Source organism: Ictalurus furcatus, chromosome 14 (genome assembly GCF_023375685.1).
Source record: "Ictalurus furcatus strain D&B chromosome 14, Billie_1.0, whole genome shotgun sequence".
NCBI lineage: Eukaryota > Metazoa > Chordata > Actinopteri > Siluriformes > Ictaluridae > Ictalurus > Ictalurus furcatus.
The window spans coordinates 3,205,596-3,225,490 of record NC_071268.1 but is presented as its reverse complement, the minus strand read 5'-3'; the positions used below and the strand labels follow the sequence as shown (position 1 = coordinate 3,225,490).

General features: G+C 42.9%; 1 protein-coding gene across 4 annotated transcripts in view; it reads right to left on the bottom strand.

Annotated features, from left to right (window-relative positions):
• anks1b (ankyrin repeat and sterile alpha motif domain containing 1B) overlaps positions 1-19,895 on the bottom strand; it is a 187,064-nt gene that overhangs the window by 142,072 nt on the left and 25,097 nt on the right. For all 4 annotated transcript variants that reach the window (XM_053641558.1, XM_053641559.1, XM_053641560.1 and 1 more), the window contains exons 2-3: positions 4,965-5,045; positions 1,827-1,983 (exon numbers count right to left, since the gene is read on the bottom strand). In XM_053641558.1, coding sequence (XP_053497533.1) covers positions 1,827-1,983; positions 4,965-5,045 — 238 coding nt within the window. The remainder of the gene's footprint in view (positions 1-1,826; positions 1,984-4,964; positions 5,046-19,895) is intronic.

Sequence of the window (19,895 nt, the reverse complement as noted above, 5' to 3'; positions counted from 1 at the left end):
TATCTTAAACAATAAAGAGTCCTAATTAAAAGTAGACTAACACAAACATGATCCATATTAGGAAAAAGGCTAAATAGCTTTCTAAGGAGATAGCGAACTAAGCTTAATGTCAAACTGATATTAAATGCAACCCATAGTAATTAAACATTATTTCATTTCTCATTTTATTTATATTTAATGAAGTTATTATAATATCTATTTTTATATTAAATGATTTATTTATAACTAAGCACATTTTCTGTCTTTACATTTTAGTAGTTTTATTTTTGTTTATCAGTTTTAGATCGGTTCCCACAGTACAGTGTCCATGTCTGCTGATAATATTTGGGGGAAACTGGAGTTGAGTTTCCTAGTGATATCTGGCAACTGTGAGTTTAAATGGAGTGAATTAGAGTTAGTGAAGGAGAGAGCGGACGTGTACTGTATGTTTACAGACTGAACAGTTGCTAATCTTGATTATGATTGATGAGGAATTTTTTAATAGAGAGTTTGAATTAAACCCACCTTGTAGCCTTAGCATTATTATTAATTTACTCCGCCTGACGCTGCTGTGTCTACACGAGCAGGTGAAAGTTCAGGTAATTTTGCGGGATCAGTAAAAGATGGCGGTTGTGAAATCAGGAAGTTGAAGCAGATGATGTTCAGTGTTACTCGTCATCATAATGGCTTCTCTGCAGTATTTCCACACTTGTTCGGTTGACTGAGGAGATGGAAAGCAGTGTGAAAGTAACTGTTGCTTGGTGAAGATGTATTTTGGACTTCCTGTAATTTTTATTCCGATTGTATTATACAACTCCAGACAGGCCTCTCGCACCAGTGCAAATAAATATTTATTCAGTCGCACAAAATACTTTTCAGTCGCAAATGCAAGTGAAATGGTCGCACTGTAGAGCCCCGAGTTTATCTGCAAAGTTTTTTCCTGTTCGGCATGATGACATTTAATGTCCCTGACAACCTCTGTAGTGTCATTTAGCAGGTCATGTTAATGTCATGATTTCCCCTCGCGCAAAGCGCTGGAGCTCAAAGCGAAGCTGGCAGCTCCAGCGATAAAATGCTAACACCATTTCAGGGTTTTGGCACTACAAAATGACGTCATCCCTGCAACGCTCTATGGTGACTGACTAGAAGTGTAGGAAGCGCTTGATTTGATCTGCCGCGGAGTTTTAGCAGAGGACAAACTTTAAACGTTAATATCGCAGTCGATCATGTTCATTTAATCGTGGGAAGTCAAAATCGTAATCGAGATCGATATTCGATTAATTGTGCAGGCCTAGTTAGCAGTGGTTTTCACCTCGCCACTCTTTTTGCCCAGTGTCTTTCTGATCGTGGAGTCATGAATAGTGACCTTTATTGATGCGAGAGAGGTCTGTAGTTCTTTTGATGTTGTCCTTGGTTCTTTTGTGACTTCCTGGATGAGTCGTCACTGTGCTCTTGGAGGAATTTTGGAAGGTCGGCCACCTTCCAAAATTTGAAAGTTTCCCTATGTGCCGAGTTTTTCCATTTGGAGATAACGGCTCTCACTGTGGTCCTGTGGAGTCCCAGAGCCTTTGAAATAGCTTTGTAACCCTACCCAGACTGATGTATTTCAACCACCTTCTTCCTCAATTTTGTCATAGAGAGAGAGAGAGAGAGAGAGAGAGAGAGAGGGGAGAGAGAGGGGAGAGAGACAGTGAGAAAGAGAGAAAGCGAGAGAGAGGGGGGGGGGGGAGGCGAGAGAGGGGGCAGAGGGAGAGTGAGAGAGAAAGCGAGAGAGAGAGAGAGAGAGAGAGAGAGGAGAGAAAGAGGGAAGAGAGATAGAGAGGAGAGAGAGAGGAGGGGGGGGATACCTGTTCATTGACTCTGCAGTGGGACGGGCCATGGTGCATGAGGATTCGGACGATGTCTACATCTCCCCTCCAAGCAGCCAGGTGCAAAGGGAAGCATCCTTTATTGTCAGGCACATTAGTGGAGGCTTCAAACTGCAACAGTTTCAGCACCACTTCCCTGATACAAAGAGAGAGAGAGAGAGCATAAATCATATATCGAAACTGAATCAGCACAAATCCCCATTACATACTTGTGGGGTTAGCTGAAGGCTCAGTGCTGTGATGTTGGCAGGTGAAGGGTTAATAATTATTAATTTTGTTTAGATTTCATACAGATGCAATCAAAATGATTCAACCCGCATTGCAAATCAGATTTATTGTAGAAATTTACAGACTTTCAGGTGTTTGCAACGAACAAATCAACCAAAAGCAATTGAAATAGTTCAACATAATGAATGCTTCAAGTAGTTTCCCCAAATTCAACTGAAAATGCAACTTATAATGACTTCTCCAGTCTCAAAATTATTCACCCCCTGAATAAAATCCCTCACAACAGCACAAATATGCAAAACAGGTGTCGTCTCAAGCACTCTGAGCTGGAACAAATAAAATTAATGGCTAGGGTCAGAAAATTCATAAAATACCTGGACGGGGCAGAAAAAAGAAGCTGTCAATTGCTGCAAGCAGATTTATGAGAAGGCAGGTTGTGAAAAACCTTCGAGTGACTGCAAAAGACCTGCAGCAAGACTTGGAGGCAACAGGCACTGAGGTTTCAGTGAGCACCTTAAGGCGCGTACTAAATCAAAAAGCACAAGAAAAGTTGCCTCAAAGTCATATAAATAATCCACAGAAGTTTTGGGATTCTGTTCTGTGGAGCGATGAAACAAAACTGGGACTTTTCAGCATGACGGATCAGCGGTATGTCTGGAGGAAGAAGAATGAAGAAAGAACACTGTCCACAGTCATGCCCAGAGCATGGTGGTGGCTCGGTGATGCTCTGGGGCTGCTTTACATCATCTGGCACTTTTGGAAGGCAAGATGGATTCATTGAAGTATCAGGAAATCCTCGTCATGCCGTCTGTGAGGAAGCTGAAGCTCGGGCGTCATTGGACCTTCCAACAGGACAGTGATCCCAAGCATACCTCAAATTCCACCAAGGCTTGGTTGCAGAAGAAGTTCTGGAAGATTCTACAGGCCCATCACAGTCACCTGACTTGAACCCCATAGAAAATCTCTGGTGGGATTCGAAGAAGGCGGTTGCAGCACGCAAACCCGAGAATATTACTGAACTGGAGGCCACTGCTCATGAGGAACGGGAGAAGATTCCTCAGGAACGCTGCAGAAGCTCTGCGTCTCGTTTGCAGCAGGTCATAACAGCAAAAGGAGCTCTACTAAGTACTAAAGATGCTCGCCATGAAGGGGGTGAATAATTTTGAGACTGGAGAAGTCATAATAAGTTGCATTTTCAGTTGAATTTGGGGAAACCCCTTGAAGCATTCATTGTGTCGAACTATTTGGTTTGTTCATCGCAAACAGCTGAAAGTCCGGACATTTTGACAATACACCTGATTTACGATGCGGGTTGAATCATTTTGATTGTAACTGTATAGTTTATTACACTGAAAGGCATAACATCTCCTTTACTGATCACTCGGTAGGTGTTTGTCAGGTGCTACATTTCACAGATTTCTGACATTCCTGCCTGCATCTCCATCTCTAAATGAAAAAAAGGGCTTCTTTTTATGGAACCGAGTAGTCTTTATGAGGGCAGCAAAAAGGCACGAAAGGAGAGCGTCAGGGATTCAAATGTCTTCAGAAACACTGATGTGAGTGAGAATAGTACGTAATGGCAGCTTGAATGCAGTGCGTAAGTTATTTGATCCTGTTCATGAACGTGTAATGGTAAGACAGTTTGAAGCTGCTGAGAATAACTCGACAGTACCAGGAAACTCCCCGTGAATAATAGGGCAGATGATTCACACAGTATTCGACAGGAACTCAAATACATCGTTTTCCATTATTAGAAACTTTTAAGCGCTCTTCCTCCAAGGTGATGCTGACTGCCCGTGAAAAGAATCAGAATTTTGTACATTAAGGCTTTCTTCAGTCTTAGATCTTTAATCATCTAGTAAGATATTAGTTGTTTTATCACTCAGAGATGAATGTAAACAGATAGTAAACAGATAGTAAACAGTAATTAGCCAGGTGATGTTTAAAGCTGGAATCCCTACTCCATACCTCCATTTTAGATTTTTAAATCCGTGCTGATGTGTTGTTTCCCCTGACACACTGTAGTTTGGGGTGGTCTGTTTATGGATGTTTTGACACCTGATCTGAATATCCGAGTCTGCACTCAGGAAGGATTCTGTTCTCAGTTGGGGGCGTGGCTCATAATCACAGTTTCGCTTTAACATAGAATTATTCCCTCCAAACCGTTGCTCAGTTGTGTAATTTCATACATCAGCTTTGTGCACACAGGTTTGCAAAATGCTAGGCAATAGGTTCATCCGTTTGCTGTTTTATCATTTTTTATCGATGTGATACAACACTCAAGAGGTGAAGAACAATGTTTTTTTTGAATGCATGTCACATCCTTGTGCAGGAATACCTGCAAATGAGGAGACGAGACGTTCTCATGTAAGAAGAATTTTTCGCTGACGTTTCTAGATATTGCGCATCATATGGCAGCGTGCTCACTGCCGTGCCTAGTGGTCAAAAATGGGAACTGCAGCAAACAATAATAGAGATCCATAAGGGACAGGATGTTCACCGTATGATCATTTTCAGTTCCACTCTTCTGGGAAGGTATTCCACTAGATTTTGGAGCATGGCTGTGAGGATTTGTGCATCGTCAAGCTGGAACAGGTTTGGGTCTCCTTAGTTGCAGTGAAGGGAAATTGTAATGCTACAGCATACAAAGACATTCTATACAATTGTGTGCCATCAACTTTGTGGAGACAAGTTTGGCGAAGAAGCTCATACAGTATGTGTGTTAGGGCCAAGTTTTGCCATATAGTGTAGTCTTTTTGCCATATAAAGTTTCGCCATACGCTATATGGTGGAACATTTAGCCATATAGTGTGAGTTGGGAGATTTCTCAAGCATGTGACCCTAGTTTGCACATTGGAATGAAGGTGTATGCGGACTTGTGACTCTTACCTGTGTCCATTGAGTGCGGCGTGGTGAAGAGGTGTGTATCCTGAGCTGTCTGCACAGTTTACGTTCAGTCCTCTCCATATACTGCACAAACACACCAAGGCAAAACAGTGCACATTCAGTACAGACTACATCACGCTATACATATCACTCTTACCTTACTGTATATACTGTACTAACACACACACACACACACCACTACACACACACACACACACACACCACTACACACATACAGTAGCTGCTTGTGTTGTTTCTAAAGTAAAGCAGTCTTTCAAATATAGTAACCATTGAATTTGTAATTATAGCATAATATAAAGCAACACCCGTTTCAAAGGTGTACTTTAAAACCACATAATAAAGGCTAAAATAAAAACTGCAGTGGTCAATAACATCCTGTATTTCATTTCGTTTGGTATTCTTCTGCACTAAAAAAATAAAAATAAAAAAAAGCCAACAGTTTTCCCTCATGTGAAGTTTTGAAACTTCATGTGGTTTTTTTTTTTAGCCACAACGATGCACATAAAAGGATTTATGTACCAAAAAACACAGCTGGTCGGTACCAGAGGAACACACACAAACACACACACTCTTGAGCACACACACAAGCGTAAAGCCAGCTAAATTTTAGGCCCATAACTAACACATGAAAAGACAGTTGGCTTGAGCTTGCAAGACATTCCACCAGAGAGAGAGAGAGAGAGAGAGAGAGAGAGAGAGAGAGAGAGAGAGGAGAGAGAGAAAGAGAGAGGAGAGAGACAGCGAGAGAAAGAGAGAGAGAGAAAGAGAGAGAAAGAGAGGCAGAGAGAGAGAGGCAGAGAGTGAAAGAGAGAGGCAGAGAGAGAGAGAGAGAGGCAGAGAGAGAGAGAGAGAGAGGCAGAGAGAGAGAGAGAGAGAGAGAGAGAGAGGCAGAGAGAGAGAGAGAGAGGCAGAGAGAGAGGCAGAGAGAGAGAGGGAGGAGAGAGAGACAGAGAGAGAAAGAGAGAGAAAGAGAGAGAGACAGAGAGAGAAAGAGAGAGAGACAGAGAGAGAAAGAGAGAGAGAGAGAGAGAGGGAGAGAGAGAGAAAGAGAGAGGGAGGAGAGAAAGAGAGGAAGGAGAGAGAGAGAGAAAGAGAGAGGGAGGAGAGAGAGAGAGGAGAGAGACAGAGAGAGAAAGAGAGAGGGAGGAGAGAGAGAGAGAGAAAGAGAGAGGGAGAGAGAGAGAGACAGAGAGGGAGGAGAGAGAGAGACAAAGAGAGAGGGAGGAGAGAGAGGAGAGAGAAAGAGAGAGGGAGGAGAGAAAGAGAGAGAAAGAGAGAGGGAGGAGAGAGAGAGGAGAGAGAGAAAGAGAGAGGGACGAGAGAGAGGGAGGGAGAGAGGGAGACTGTACAATCTTATTTTTAACAAAAGGTCACATTATACACATTAAAGTCAAATGTGACAATATAAAAATAAATAAATATTTAGAGGGCATTAAAAAAACAAATATATAGGTAATAAATTAGGTAAATTAAAAAAATGCTGGTGTAAAACAAAGTTCTCCCTCCGCTACAGAACACAGAGCCTCCTCGCAGCACCACACCGCCTTGAACATCCCCAAGTCTCCCATACGATTGTAAAAGTTCAAATCGATCAGAATCCGTGATTTGATCAGTCTGGAGAGAATTCTTCTGGCATCGCAGTCTGTGTTCTGTGCCACTTTGTTTTTCCTGCTTAGGTATATTGACATTTTTGCTTGACCAAAGATAAAATTGATCAGCTGACACTTAAACCTGTTCTTTCTGACGTATTTAAAACCCAAGATAAAAATCTGAAAAGTAAAATCCACATAAAATGACCTCAGGTTGTTTTTTAAAAACACAAACAATGGCTGCAACCTGCAGCAATGTATAAAAGCATGAAAAACAGTCTCTCTCTGTGAACAGAATGAGAGTGAGGGAGGGAGAGAGAGAGAGAGAGGGACAGAGAGAGAGAGAGAGAGAGAGAGAGAGAGAGAGAGAGGGAGAGACTTTTTTTTTTTACTTTTAAGACACCTTTATTAGGTTCAATTTTTGGCATATTTACATATCTGCACTTCTGAAATCATTTTTCCCATTTTAAAAAAAGAGAAAGAAGGAGAAAGAGAAGGGAAGAGAAAAAGAAAAAAAGAAAAAACAACCCCCACAGACCCCCCCCCCCAACTCAGAAACCACCCCACCAAAAAAAACCACTTTGTCAGAACAGTAGATCGTCAGTATATGCGTATGCATTCCAAGAACACATCAAATCCTCTCTCGCGGTTGCTGCCCATTTCCTCAATCTGTAGCGTCTCCTTGGCGACATTACGCCTATGGTGTGTTGCACGGATTTAATGAAGATCCTCCTGTCCGGGAAGAACTTGGTCAGTAAAATGTTCCGTTTTCCTTTCGTCAGTTCCAGAAATCGGTTGATCTGCTCTTCGGTGTAAAGCTCTTCAGGTTGCTCTGGACGGTTGAAAGTACCTGGTTGCTCTGGGGTGACCCTTTCCTCCTCCATGTCTGTGGGGGGTTCCTCTCCTGCCGCTCCTCCACTGCACTCTGGGCCCAAGTCCTCCAACGTCTCAACCTTACGCTGTGCTTGTTTAGACGATTCTTCCACCTTGTCCGTCTTCTCCCTTATTATTTCCGAATCAGTTTTATTCTTCTCGATGTTCTTGTCCTGTAGGTTCTTCTGCTGCGGTTGTGTGGGGTCACTGTCTCCACCGGTGATAGCGGTGTAGGGCTTAGAGTGAGGACTGTCTGTAGTGTCGGTGTTACTGCAGGTATGGACGCAGGTGCTGTGATTATTTCAGTGGTGTGTTCCTCACTGACCTCTTCTCGCTGTGACCTCGGTGTGTCGTTGCCCCTCTCTGCCCCAGGCTCCTGTTCTCCGGTGTCCCCCTGCTGGCCGTCTCCGCGCTGCTGCTGCTGTACCCCGGCCGTGTCTTCCCCGGAGCTCCCCGGCTGCACCGCTCTGCGTGGGCAGCTCAGCCGTTTATGTCCGATCTCCCCACACCCAAAACACCTCAGGCGTTCGGTGGTGGCGAAGACGGTGTAGCTGCTGTCGCCGTGTTTACACTTGAAGTTTATATCCAGTGTTTGATCTCCACCTGTTCTCCATTCCTCGGTACACACCTGACGCCATGGCGGAGAGACAGCGTCTCCCCTCCGGCCACGGAGGCCATGGCGTCCCGCTCACCTTCGCCCACTCTTAACTTTCACTAACCACCGCTATCTCAATAACTAGACCTTCAATAAATTTAATGAAAGAAAAAAGGACAAACTTGCGAAAAACTTTGGCAAGACGCCAAACCACTCGCACGCGCTCTACACACCACACTCACTCCACCGCCGCGCATGCGCAGAGATATATGGAGTATCCATGTTGTCTGTGCTTTCATCCACCGCTGATGAAAAAGCTTCAGCTGTGCTGCTAAATTTCCCGCTAATTCCTTAACTCGGTCCGTGATGGTGTTTCTTGACAAACTGACCTTTTGAAAAGTCTGTATCTGGTCGGGACACACCTGCTCACACACCTTTAGCACGCGCTGCTTCAAAAATGCACCCTCTGAAAAAGACTTTGAAGCTCGGGCGATTTCTTCAGCCGCAGTAAAACTGGCTTTCACTGCTGCATCCTTTTGGGCTGTAGCTTTAGTGAGCACATTCTGCTGCGACTGCAGTTTGCCTTTTAATTCTGCTGCGATTCTTTATTTTTCTTGGAGGCTAAATTGACCATACTTAGCTCCGTGTTTGGTGTCAAAATGCTGACGTAGATGGCACTCTTTCACGACTGACACCGCCTCATAACACAAAAGACATTCTGGTTTCTCACCTTGAAGTACAAACATGTATTCGTTCTCCCGCGGTTCGTGAAACTGCCTTCCTTTTGCATCAATTTGTCTCTTCTTGGACATGTTGAGGTTAATTTGTGGAGATTTCTCAATTCCAAATCGCCCTGACGGGACTTTGCTGCAGATGTAGTTTATGTAGCCCTCAGTATTATTTTTTTCTCCTTCGATTCTGAGAAATAAAGTTTTATCCGTATGGTTTGGATAGCGGAAAGGCCTACATTACCCATAATCCTCGACCACCGAATGAGCTTCAATCTGATTGGTGAACCGAGGACCCTCTGCCAATCAGATTGATTTATTATTATTTATTGATTTGATTGATTGATTCTCACAGCGTCATATATCGCCGTGATCAGGTTATTAGTGGAGTGAATGGAGCGTCTGCTCTGACCGCCGCGGACGGGTTTACAGTGGAGTCAATTGAGAACCCAGAGTGTTTCATATAGACGTGGAAGGGTCCCTTATGCGTCAGTATCAGACGCCTAGGGGCGTGACAAATCGTCGGTATTTTACGAGTTGGGAATGGGAACAGAAAAAAACGTATGTTAAGACAATCATGCACCCATCACGTGTGATGTGTGACACATGTGGGCTAGAGTTTTTATCCAGTAATGATGAGCTTTGGAAGAGTTCAGCTGAGGAAGAACAGATGATGTGACTAAAGAAGCACTGAGTGGTTCGTATTAAGCATCAGTCACGATCATTTAATCTCACTCTTCCCGCCTGGCAACCAGGATTTTATATTATTAAAATATACCTATTTTTACCAGCTGGGCTGGTTGTGAGGAAGTGTGTACATGGTCAGAATCTGTAGCTGATCGTTTTATTTTACTGCGATTTAGGGCTGGGAGACAACACACACACACACACACACACACACACACACACACATATAAATATCATATCAAAGGCATTTGTACAATAGACAATGTGTATCACGATTCAATTATTTATCACTACAAGGAGAGGAAATTAAATCCTGTTTAAAATAACATTTTATAGTTTTAATACACACATATATAATTTTAATATATCAAATATATATATATATATATATATACATGCAACCAAATATAAGCTTATTAAACCTATTTTAAGACATTTTTACTCATTTCAAGCTTGATATAGTCATATATATATATATACACACACACACACACACAAGTGCATCTCAAAAAATTTAAGTATCGTGGAAAAGTTCATTTTTTTCCGTAATTTAATTAAAAAAGTGGAACTTTCATATATTCTAGATTCATTACACATAAAGTATGTATATATATATATATATATATATATATATATATATATATATATAATTGTAGTATAATATAAAATAAAAATTTCCTTACAGATTTCTGTAAAGCTGCTTTGTGACAATGACCCTTGTTTAAAGTGCTTAATAAATTAAATTAAATGAAATTGAATTGAAAAGAATGGAATTGTAAGATGCTAAAACAAATAACCGAATTTAAAATGCTGGCTTGTTATTTAATAAATCATAATAATAGTTATTCAGAAACTGAATACAAATGAAACAATAGGAAAGTAGCTACGACACATCCAGGAAGTATGCAGGTTTATTCATTTGCAATGTCACTGAAGTGGGAATTGTAAACACTGAATATACCCCGATTTTGTGATTGGCTCCACCCTGACTCTGATTCGACTCTGCGCGGCAGTGACGCCCCTGTTTGCTGTGTGTTTGATGTTACTTAGTCCCGTTCGCTCCGAAGTAGCTGACGGAGGCGACTACGTTTAGGGCCAAGCTCTCAGATCTTCCAATCCAAATTTGCATAAATTTGTTTTCTGTTTTTTTCTGCCTTCGCTTTGATTTGAGAATAGATGATTTGAGTTGAATGAAACTGAATGAAGCGGCGCTCATCATTTCGTATGTAAAATTATGTGACAAAATGAGACACACTGAGCGGATTATTTATTTATTTTTATGTGGTGCTGAACATGTGAGGAATCTTAAAAGGAATCATTTTAAATACACTGGATCATGACTCAGGAGAATCTGTGTTTTATTGCCTGGGTGTTTCTCGCTCAATAGCACACACACACACACACACACACACACACACACACAGAATGAGCAAGAAGTGTGTGTGTGTGTGTGTGTGAGAGAGAAAGAGAGAGAGAGAGAGAGAGAGAATGAATAGAAGGAGAGCAACACTGGCGGTAAGAGGGAAAACCCTGCTGCAGCTTACTGAGGATGAGTCATCCAATTTGAGTGGAGTGTGTGTGTGTGTGTGTGTGTGTGTGTGTGTGTGTATGTGTGTGTATTGTGTGTATGCATATGAGTGTGTGTGTGTGTGTGTGTACAGGTTCTATGGTGAATACATTAAGTAATAAGTAATATTATCAAAGAGGTGCCACACACGCAGTGCCTGTATGCACACACACACACACACACACACACACACACACACATACACACACAACTACACTGATGACAATGAGCGTTAGGAACATAGTTACAGTAGCTCAAGGGAAAAATAAAGAGAAAGAGAATGACGGTCATGAGTGAGAATGAGATAAAGACTGAGGTGGAAGACAGACATAGGGTGTAAAAGATAGAGAAAAAAGAAAAGAGAAGATAGAGAGAGAGATAGAGGGTCAAGAGTGAGAATGAGAGAAAAGAGAAGATAGAGAGAGAGATAGAGGGTCAAGAGTGAGAATGAGAGAAAAGAGAAGATAGAGAGAGAGATAGAGGGTCAAGAGTGAGAATGAGAGAAAAGAGAAGATAGAGAGAGAGATAGAGGGTGTAAAAGATAGAGAAAAAAGAAAAGAGAAGATAGAGAGAGAGATAGAGGGTGTAAAAGATAGAGGAGAGAGAAAAGAGAAGATAGAGAGAGAGATAGAGGGTGTAAAAGATAGAGGAGAGAGAAAAGAGAAGATAGAGAGAGAGATAGAGGGTGTAAAAGATAGAGGAGAGAGAAAAGAGAAGATAGAGAGAGAGATAGAGGGTGTAAAAGATAGAGGAGAGAGAAAAGAGAAGATAGAGAGAGAGATAGAGGGTGTAAAAGATAGAGGAGAGAGAAAAGAGAAGATAGAGAGAGAGATAGAGGGTGTAAAAGATAGAGGAGAGCGAAAGCTACACACTAACCATCTCACTCTATTATACACATCATAACGCACAAAACAGCTGCCGTGCAATTCCTGATGTGTCTACAAACAAGGTCAATCCCCCTACAGGCCACAGGCACTGAAAGTGTGCTGCACTCCGATTGGTCCAGCTGCGTGGGAATCTCAGCGCTGATTGGCAGGCAGTGTACACTGATGTCCTTTTCCTTTCATTTGCACTGGAGGATAATTAAAACCAGGAATTAACGATCAATAACTGCACAGGGACACAACGACATCACTGAGTCTCTCATAGGTCTGTTAGTGTGTGATAGAACGCTCCTTCTGAAAGATCACCACACACACACACACACACACACTTTATTCATATCCACTCAACAATTCAGTTATACAGGACATAAATTATAGAGGTGGAGAGCACAGACCAATACACCAACATAGCTGTAGCTGTAAACCCCCAGAGCCCGGCCTATGGACATGACCTAGGATGCTGTACATAAAGACCAGCGCCTATAGCCAAGCTCTGAGATGTCACTCAAGAGTGGTTGATACTCAGTAGCCTTGGTCATAAAGGCTTCCTCGAGGTTATAGGTAAGCAATGATCTAGAACAAATACCTGTCTAGACTCTTCATTTGCAACAACAACGTCTTGTGTATTAGCAGAGTGACTTGCGAACGTTAATGAAGCAGTGTTATAGCGACGGAACGTGGTACGCTTGTACAGTCTCACAGAGGGTATCCATCCATACATCTCCCATACCGCTTATCCTACAGGGTCGCGGGGAACCTGGAGCCGATCCCAGGGAGCATGGGGAACAAGGCAGGGTACACCCTGGACGGGGTGCCAATCCATCGCAGGGCACAATCACACACACACATTCACACACCCATCCATACACTACGGACACGCCAATCAGCCCTCCATGCGTGTCTTTGGACTGGGGAGGAAACCGGAGTACCCGGAGGAAACCCCCGCAGCACGGGGAGAACATGCAAACTCCCTACACATGGTGCGGCGGCAGGAATCGAACCTCCAACCCTGGAGGTGTGAGGCGAAGAGAGGGAATATCACAGATATCTCTTTTGTTATGAGGTGTAGTATTCTGTCACGACGTGCTACGTACAGCCCTCTGTGAGTGTAACAGCCACTGAGAATGTGGCGCAGAGACTGAGTGACCTGTACTGCAGCAGGGGAAACACACACACTCACACACACACTCCTATATCACTATTTTTGTCAGGTATTTCCACTTATGTGTATTACTGTAACTAAATAATTATACCGCCATTGCTAATCTTAACCCTTTGTTTTTAATTAAACACCTCCTGACTAAAAGTATTAAATATTATACAAATATTAAATGTTGAATGAAAAAGTACTTTTCTTCGTTAGTACCAGACGTCCTACCTGCAAACAGCAGTGGCTGCAGAATACGATGAACACGTCTGATGGTAACTGGGTCCATCTTTTATTAACGTTACTCTCGGTGGTGGACGCCTGAGGCGGAGTGTAACTACATAATTGCTCAAATACAAAACTTTTTTTTTTAAACGTCCTTCTGCGTTATCATAGCGCTCTGTATGTGAAATTCTTCCAACGCTGGTTCATATTTAGATTATACGAGTCGCATGTAGAGGAATTGCACTAACGCCCAAGAAACCACCCCAGAACACAGCCACACAACAGCTCCCGCCCTCCAGTTACTGCTCTTTACACCCCCAGTGCCTGTAGACGTGAGGACACACTGACAGGAAGGACGTACTGTAATGTTTCTGGGTGAAGGCAAGTAAACCCATTTGGTCTGGGGTTTACATCAGGTGTAAGAGTCATGCTCCCAGTGGCATGACGGTTTAGTTAACACGAGAAAAGAGAAACTGATTCGGCATGCTGCTAAAGGAAAATAATTAACAGTGGGTTGGTGTTATGCGTCACCGCCCTGAAACTGATTATCATCCTTCAACAGCACCTCCCGTCGTCACGTGACACTTTTTCCTGCGTTTAGAGTTACATTTAATGTTGTGGAACGTCCGTTAAACAAGCTGGTTCCTGTTATCACTTACAGCAAAACAGCTATAAACACTCTGTCCCTCACTAAAAATGCCTCACAAACCCTCCGTCCTGGAGGTGAGGAGCAGCTTTATCTGTCTGTTACAAAGTGCTGACACTGAAACCTTCCAAAGTATTGAATAAAAGTCTCTTCACCATAGTATTATTTATTAGGATTAGATTATGTGAAGCCTCCACCATAAAAAGTCCATAAAAGTCCAAAAGACATTTTTAAATCTTTTTTACTGACTTGAGACATTTGAATCGGTTCGGTTAAGTATTCATTTTGATTCCTTCACCGATTCCCGCAGTTGCCTGGCTTGTCCAAATGTGCGGCCTGATCGAGAAGTCATCCTGATCGAGAGGTCGTCCTGATCGAGAAGTCGTCCTGATCGAGAGGTCGTCCTGATCGAGAGGTCGTCCTGATCGAGAGGTCATCCTGATCGAGAAGGCATCCTGATCGAGAAGGCATCTTGATCGAGAGGTCGTCCCGATCGAGAGGTCGTCCCGATCGAGAAGGCGTCCCGATCGAGAGGTCGTCCCGATCGAGAGGTCATCCCGATCGAGAGGTCATCCCGATCGAGAAGGCATCCCGATCGAGAAGGCATCCCGATCGAGAGGTCACCCCGATCGAGAAGGCATCCCGATCGAGAGGTCATCCCGATCGAGAGGTCATCCCGATCGAGAAGGCATCCCGATCGAGAAGGCATCCCGATCGAGAGGTCACCCCGATCGAGAGGTCGCCCTGATCGAGAGGTCGCCCTGATCGAGAAGTCGCCCTGATCGAGAAGTCGTCCTGATCGAGAGGTCGTCCCGATCGAGAAGTCGCCCCGATCGAGAGGTCGTCCCGATCGAGAAGTCGCCCTGATCGAGAGGTCGTCCCGATAGAGAGGTCGTCCCGATAGAGAGGTCGTCCCGATCGAGAGGTCGTCCCGATAGAGAGGTCGTCCCGATAGAGAGGTCGTCCTGATTGAGAGGTCTTCCCGATCGAGAGGTCGTCCTGATCGAGAGGTCGTCCCGATCGAGAGGTCGTCCTGATCAAACAGCCCACCGACAGCTTGAGTAGTTTAAAACAGCAGCTAATAACTGTTGCTATTTTTTGTGTTATTTTATGTCCATGATTAGAAGAATTATATTCCACACCCCAGACAGTCTGAACTGAAGCGCACCGGACCCTGAGCCCGAGTGACCCTGAACAGGACTCACTGAGAAATTACCGACTCAGCTGACCCTCTGAACAGAAGACGAGCAAGTCGTCATGCGTGGTACTGACCGCTGGGGATTTTTTTCACCTCCGAACTTAGACTTGTTCAAAAAAGACAGAATCTTTCACAAACAAACCATGTCTAATGCCTCAACAAGCGCATGAATATAGATCTGTGATTAGCCTTACAGCAACACTACGGTCAACAGCACTGTGGTATAAAGGTAACACACATAACAAAACGTAATAAAGAATAAAGAGCAGCAAAACTGTAGTCTCAGCTTCCTCGGGGTTCACTTAGAAGAATGGGCTCCTTAAGATGATTAATGGTTTTAGCTCTCCTATGTGGAACCTTTTCTCAGAGAAAAAAAAAATGTTGTTTACATAGAAGCTTTAAGGATTTCCCCAAAGCAGAGGTTCCCAACCCTGGTCCTGGAGTACCCCCTGTCCTCCCTGTCCCTTTTTGGTGTTTTCCGTGCTCCCAGCACACCTGATTCAACTAATAAGCTGCCCTTCCTGAGTTGAAGTGGACATGTTGGAGCAGGGAAAATACAACAATGTGCCGGACAGGGAGTACTCCAAGACCAGGGCTGGGAACCTGTGCCCCAGGTGGACAAACCGATGGTGGTAGACGGTACATTTCTGATGGCTGAAAAGTTAGGGGTCGTGTACTGTGATGGAAACAAACCAGGAACCGCATCTTCCTCTCTTACACCTCCAGTAAAAGGCCCTGACGGAGCACGGTGAATAAATATCGGGTGATACCTTGTGGAAAAACACCAGACACTGCAGATGCATCCACACATTCAAAGTTCACACTAATGTGGCGCTGAAAGTGATTTACGGAGGCTTATGAGAACTTTGTCAGCCCGAGTCAATGTTCTGTGTGATAAAATACCTGAGGGGATTGTGTTATATGGATACGTTCAGTAATGACTGGTTTTGAGGCGTACACAATCGCTGAGAGCCTCTGTGTAGTGATGTGGCTGTATTTACAAGGGTAAGAGGGTCCCAAGTGAAGACACACACACACACACACACACACACGACTATATATGGCTCTGTTAACGACTGCTCTCCCTCCAAAGTATGCTTCTTTGCTTCTTCTGTAAACACTGCTAATATCTTTGTGCTAACACCAAGAAGCAGAGTGTCTATGCACTATATCACTGTCAATCAAATTAAAACACTAATAAACTCACAAGAAACACCTCAGAGACTTTGAAAATGTTGCATGAGAAACCCGACTGTGCTGCCATGACATAATTAGCACCATTTCCTGTTCAAAGGGGTCAAGTGCAATAATGTTCACACTCACACACACACTCACACACAGATGACTGAACATGGAAGTTGTTCTCGTGTTTTATCGACGTCATCAGAAGCACTCTCCCAGCACCCGAGACTTCAGCCATGAACAAAAGCACGAGAGAGAAGAGAGAGAAAAGCGTGAGAAAGCAATGCTAAGAGCAGTGAAGCATCACTTAATTGCTGAATAAAACAATTATTGAGATGCTGTAAAGCAGATGTAGTCGAACATTCTGCCAAAGAAGCTCACGTGCCGATTTTGTGAGAACTTCTGCCCCTCTTCCCAAACAAAAACAAACTGTACAGGCCGAGTCATCCCGGTTGGCCGGAGCTTTGATTAAAAATAGAACCACATGAAAACAAGTCTTATAATACTGCAGACTCGCCAACCCCAAGAGGAGTAATTGCTGTTTTTTCTCTTTTGGTGTATACCTAAGAAATAGAGTTATACATGCATCTGAAAAATAAGTACACCCCTTGGAAATTTGTCTTTTGGTTTTTTTGTTTTTTTTTACATATTTGGAAAAGCAAACATTTGATCCTCTTTGAAATCCTCAAATGACACATAAAACTGACATTTTGTAGTGTTTTCACAATTTAATTTAACTAAAGAAAAACAGAATCAGTCACATGGAAAAAGTAAGTACACCCCTACATTTATCACACCTTCAAATCCATAAAATTAGAATCAGGTGTTGAAGATCGAGTTCCAGTGATTAGAACCTGCTTAGAGAGTGCAGGTGGAACCGGTCTTACTTATATCCCTCTCATATCTAGTGTCTGGTGTTCCCTTTGTTATTGAGGTGTGTGGTGGCATCATGCCAAGCTCTAAAGAGTTCTGTAAGACCTTCAGAAAAAAGGTTGTGGATGTCTATGAGTCTGGAAATTATTTGAAACACATCGTTCCACTGTAAGGAAAATCATCTACAAATGACACAGATTTCAAACGACTGCCAATTTGTCCAGGACCAGCGGTCCCAGCAAATTCAGCCCAAGATCAGACCGTCTGATGCAAAAAGAATTCACAGAGAACGCCAAAATTTCATCACAGGATCTACTAGTAAGTCTTGCAACTGTTGGTGTGAAAGTGCATGCTTCTACAATCAGAAAGAGAGTGCACAGATTTGACCTGCGTGGGAGGCGTGTCAATAAAAAGCCTTTGCAGGACTACAGTTTTCCAATGAGCATACAGGCAAAGACCAGGTCTTTTGGAATAATGTGCTCTGGACAGAACAATCAAAGATAGAGTTGTTTGGTCACAGTAACAGCAGACATGTTTGGCACAGACCAAAGACAGCTTTTCAGGAGAAGCACCTCATACCAACTGTGAAGCACGGTGGTGGAAATGTTATGAATTCTGCATCAGATCAAAGAGCGCTTCAAGATTATTTGAGGCCATCTGTCCGAAAGTTGAAGTTGAACTGAAAGTGGACCTTTTAACAGGATAATGATCCTAATCACACAAGCAAAAAAAAATAAGAAATGTGGGGTTATGGAACGGTCGAGTCAAAGCCCGGATTTGAATCCCATTGAAATGTCGTGCGGGGATGTGAAACAGGCAGAACATGCAAGAAAACCCTCAAACATCTTGCAGCTGAAAGAATATTGCATGGAAGAGTGGTCAGAAATTCCAGCAGTTGTCCTGGAGGACAATTATGCAAAACTCCTACATGAAGTTATTTCTGCTAAAGGGGGCAATACTAGCTTCTGAGTCCAAGGGTGTACTTACTTTATACACAGAACAATATCACATCTATTGATATTTCTGTTGAATAAATGATTGAAAAAGCTCATTTTCCTTGTGGTTTTGTTCAAGTATTTCAACGTCATTAATAGGCACTGGGTCTAAGACGCTGAAAGGTTTGCTCGTCCAAATATGTACAAAAATAAATAAATAAATTCACATGAGTGTATGATGTTAAATTCAGCTGAGGTCAAAAGGTCAATGGTAGTCTTGGGATTTCAGTCATTTCTGCAACTGTTCTTTTTCTGTCACAGAATGATGGGAACACATGCTTCTGTTTCACACACACACACACACACACACACAAAAACATTCACAAATGCAGGTTCTTTTATAAACCTAACTGGGTCTTCTGAAATCATGACAAAATAAAGTGTGTCTGAAATACACATCCATCAGACTAGATTAGACGTTTGGTTTGGGGTTGTTTTGCTGCTAGTGGAATTGGTGCATTGCAGAAAGGGGACAGAATAATGAAGAAGGAAGAATCATCACGTTAAGATTCTCCAGCACAACCTCAGACCATCAGTCAACGTCTCTATCCTTGGACACAACTGGGTGTTCCAACAGGACAATGCCCCATACAAAACTAGCTGTGGATCAAATCAAGCTAAAATGCCAATTTCAGAATGGCCTTCACAAAGTCCTGACCTAAGCCCTAACACGCATATGTGGATTGTGCTGAAAAGACAAGTCCGTGCAGAAAGCCGATAAAAGTGGATTGAACTTTTGCCAGAAGTTTATTGATGGCCATCAAAAGTGGCTGATTGAGGTGAAAAGCGTTAACTCCCACACCAGGGAGGTCCCACAGTTAGAAGATCTCTGCTAAAGAAAAAAAGAGCATGTGGTGACAGACACCACAGTGGCTTGTGGACAAACCCTGTCCTTCATTCTCTGCTGATGTACACATCTCTCTTACCCCCATTCACACACATGCAAATGATGACATACAGAAGCGATTACACTACGGGTCAAAAGTTTATGGAAACTAACATTTACAAATATTTATTAAAAAAATATATATTTTTTTAAACGGACGACTCGGAGAGAAATATTCAGAAAATCAGGCGATAAGTGTGCAGCGTAGGCGGGAACTCCTTTAATCCTGTTTAAGAAGCATCTCAGGGAAATTCCTCAAGAAGTCGGGTGAGAAAACGCCAAGAATACATTTCTGGAAATTCTAGGCAAAAAGGGTGTTGTCATGTAACATCAGAGAAGGAACGCTGGGCTACAGTTCCCAGCAGCCACTGCACCACATGTCACATCATGTCACATCACGTCACCTGCACTCCGTTGATGTTAACGAGCACTTACGGGTATTTATAGCCACAGTTTGCACTAAGCTGGTTGTCTTACGTCTGTCAAATTTTGCCGTTGTCTCTGCTGTCTCGTTTCTCTGCCTAGATTCCATACTTTATGTGTTTAATCGTTTGTGTTAGTACTTTTGTTTTATTTCAATTAAATCTGCACTTGCATCCTACTCGCATTCCGTGTCGTGACACATGCCTACTTTGAAGATGCTAAAATATCCAATTATTCTGATTAGTCTGATAGTGCATATATATATATATATATATATATACTGTTTATATATGTTGTGTTCAACCACAGCATGACGTTTCTATTCTGGTCTGCAACACGGGTACTGCACCATCTTCTTGGTTCATGCAGCAAATTGCACAAAGTGCCTAACACCAGGTCCAGCTGCTTTCTGTGC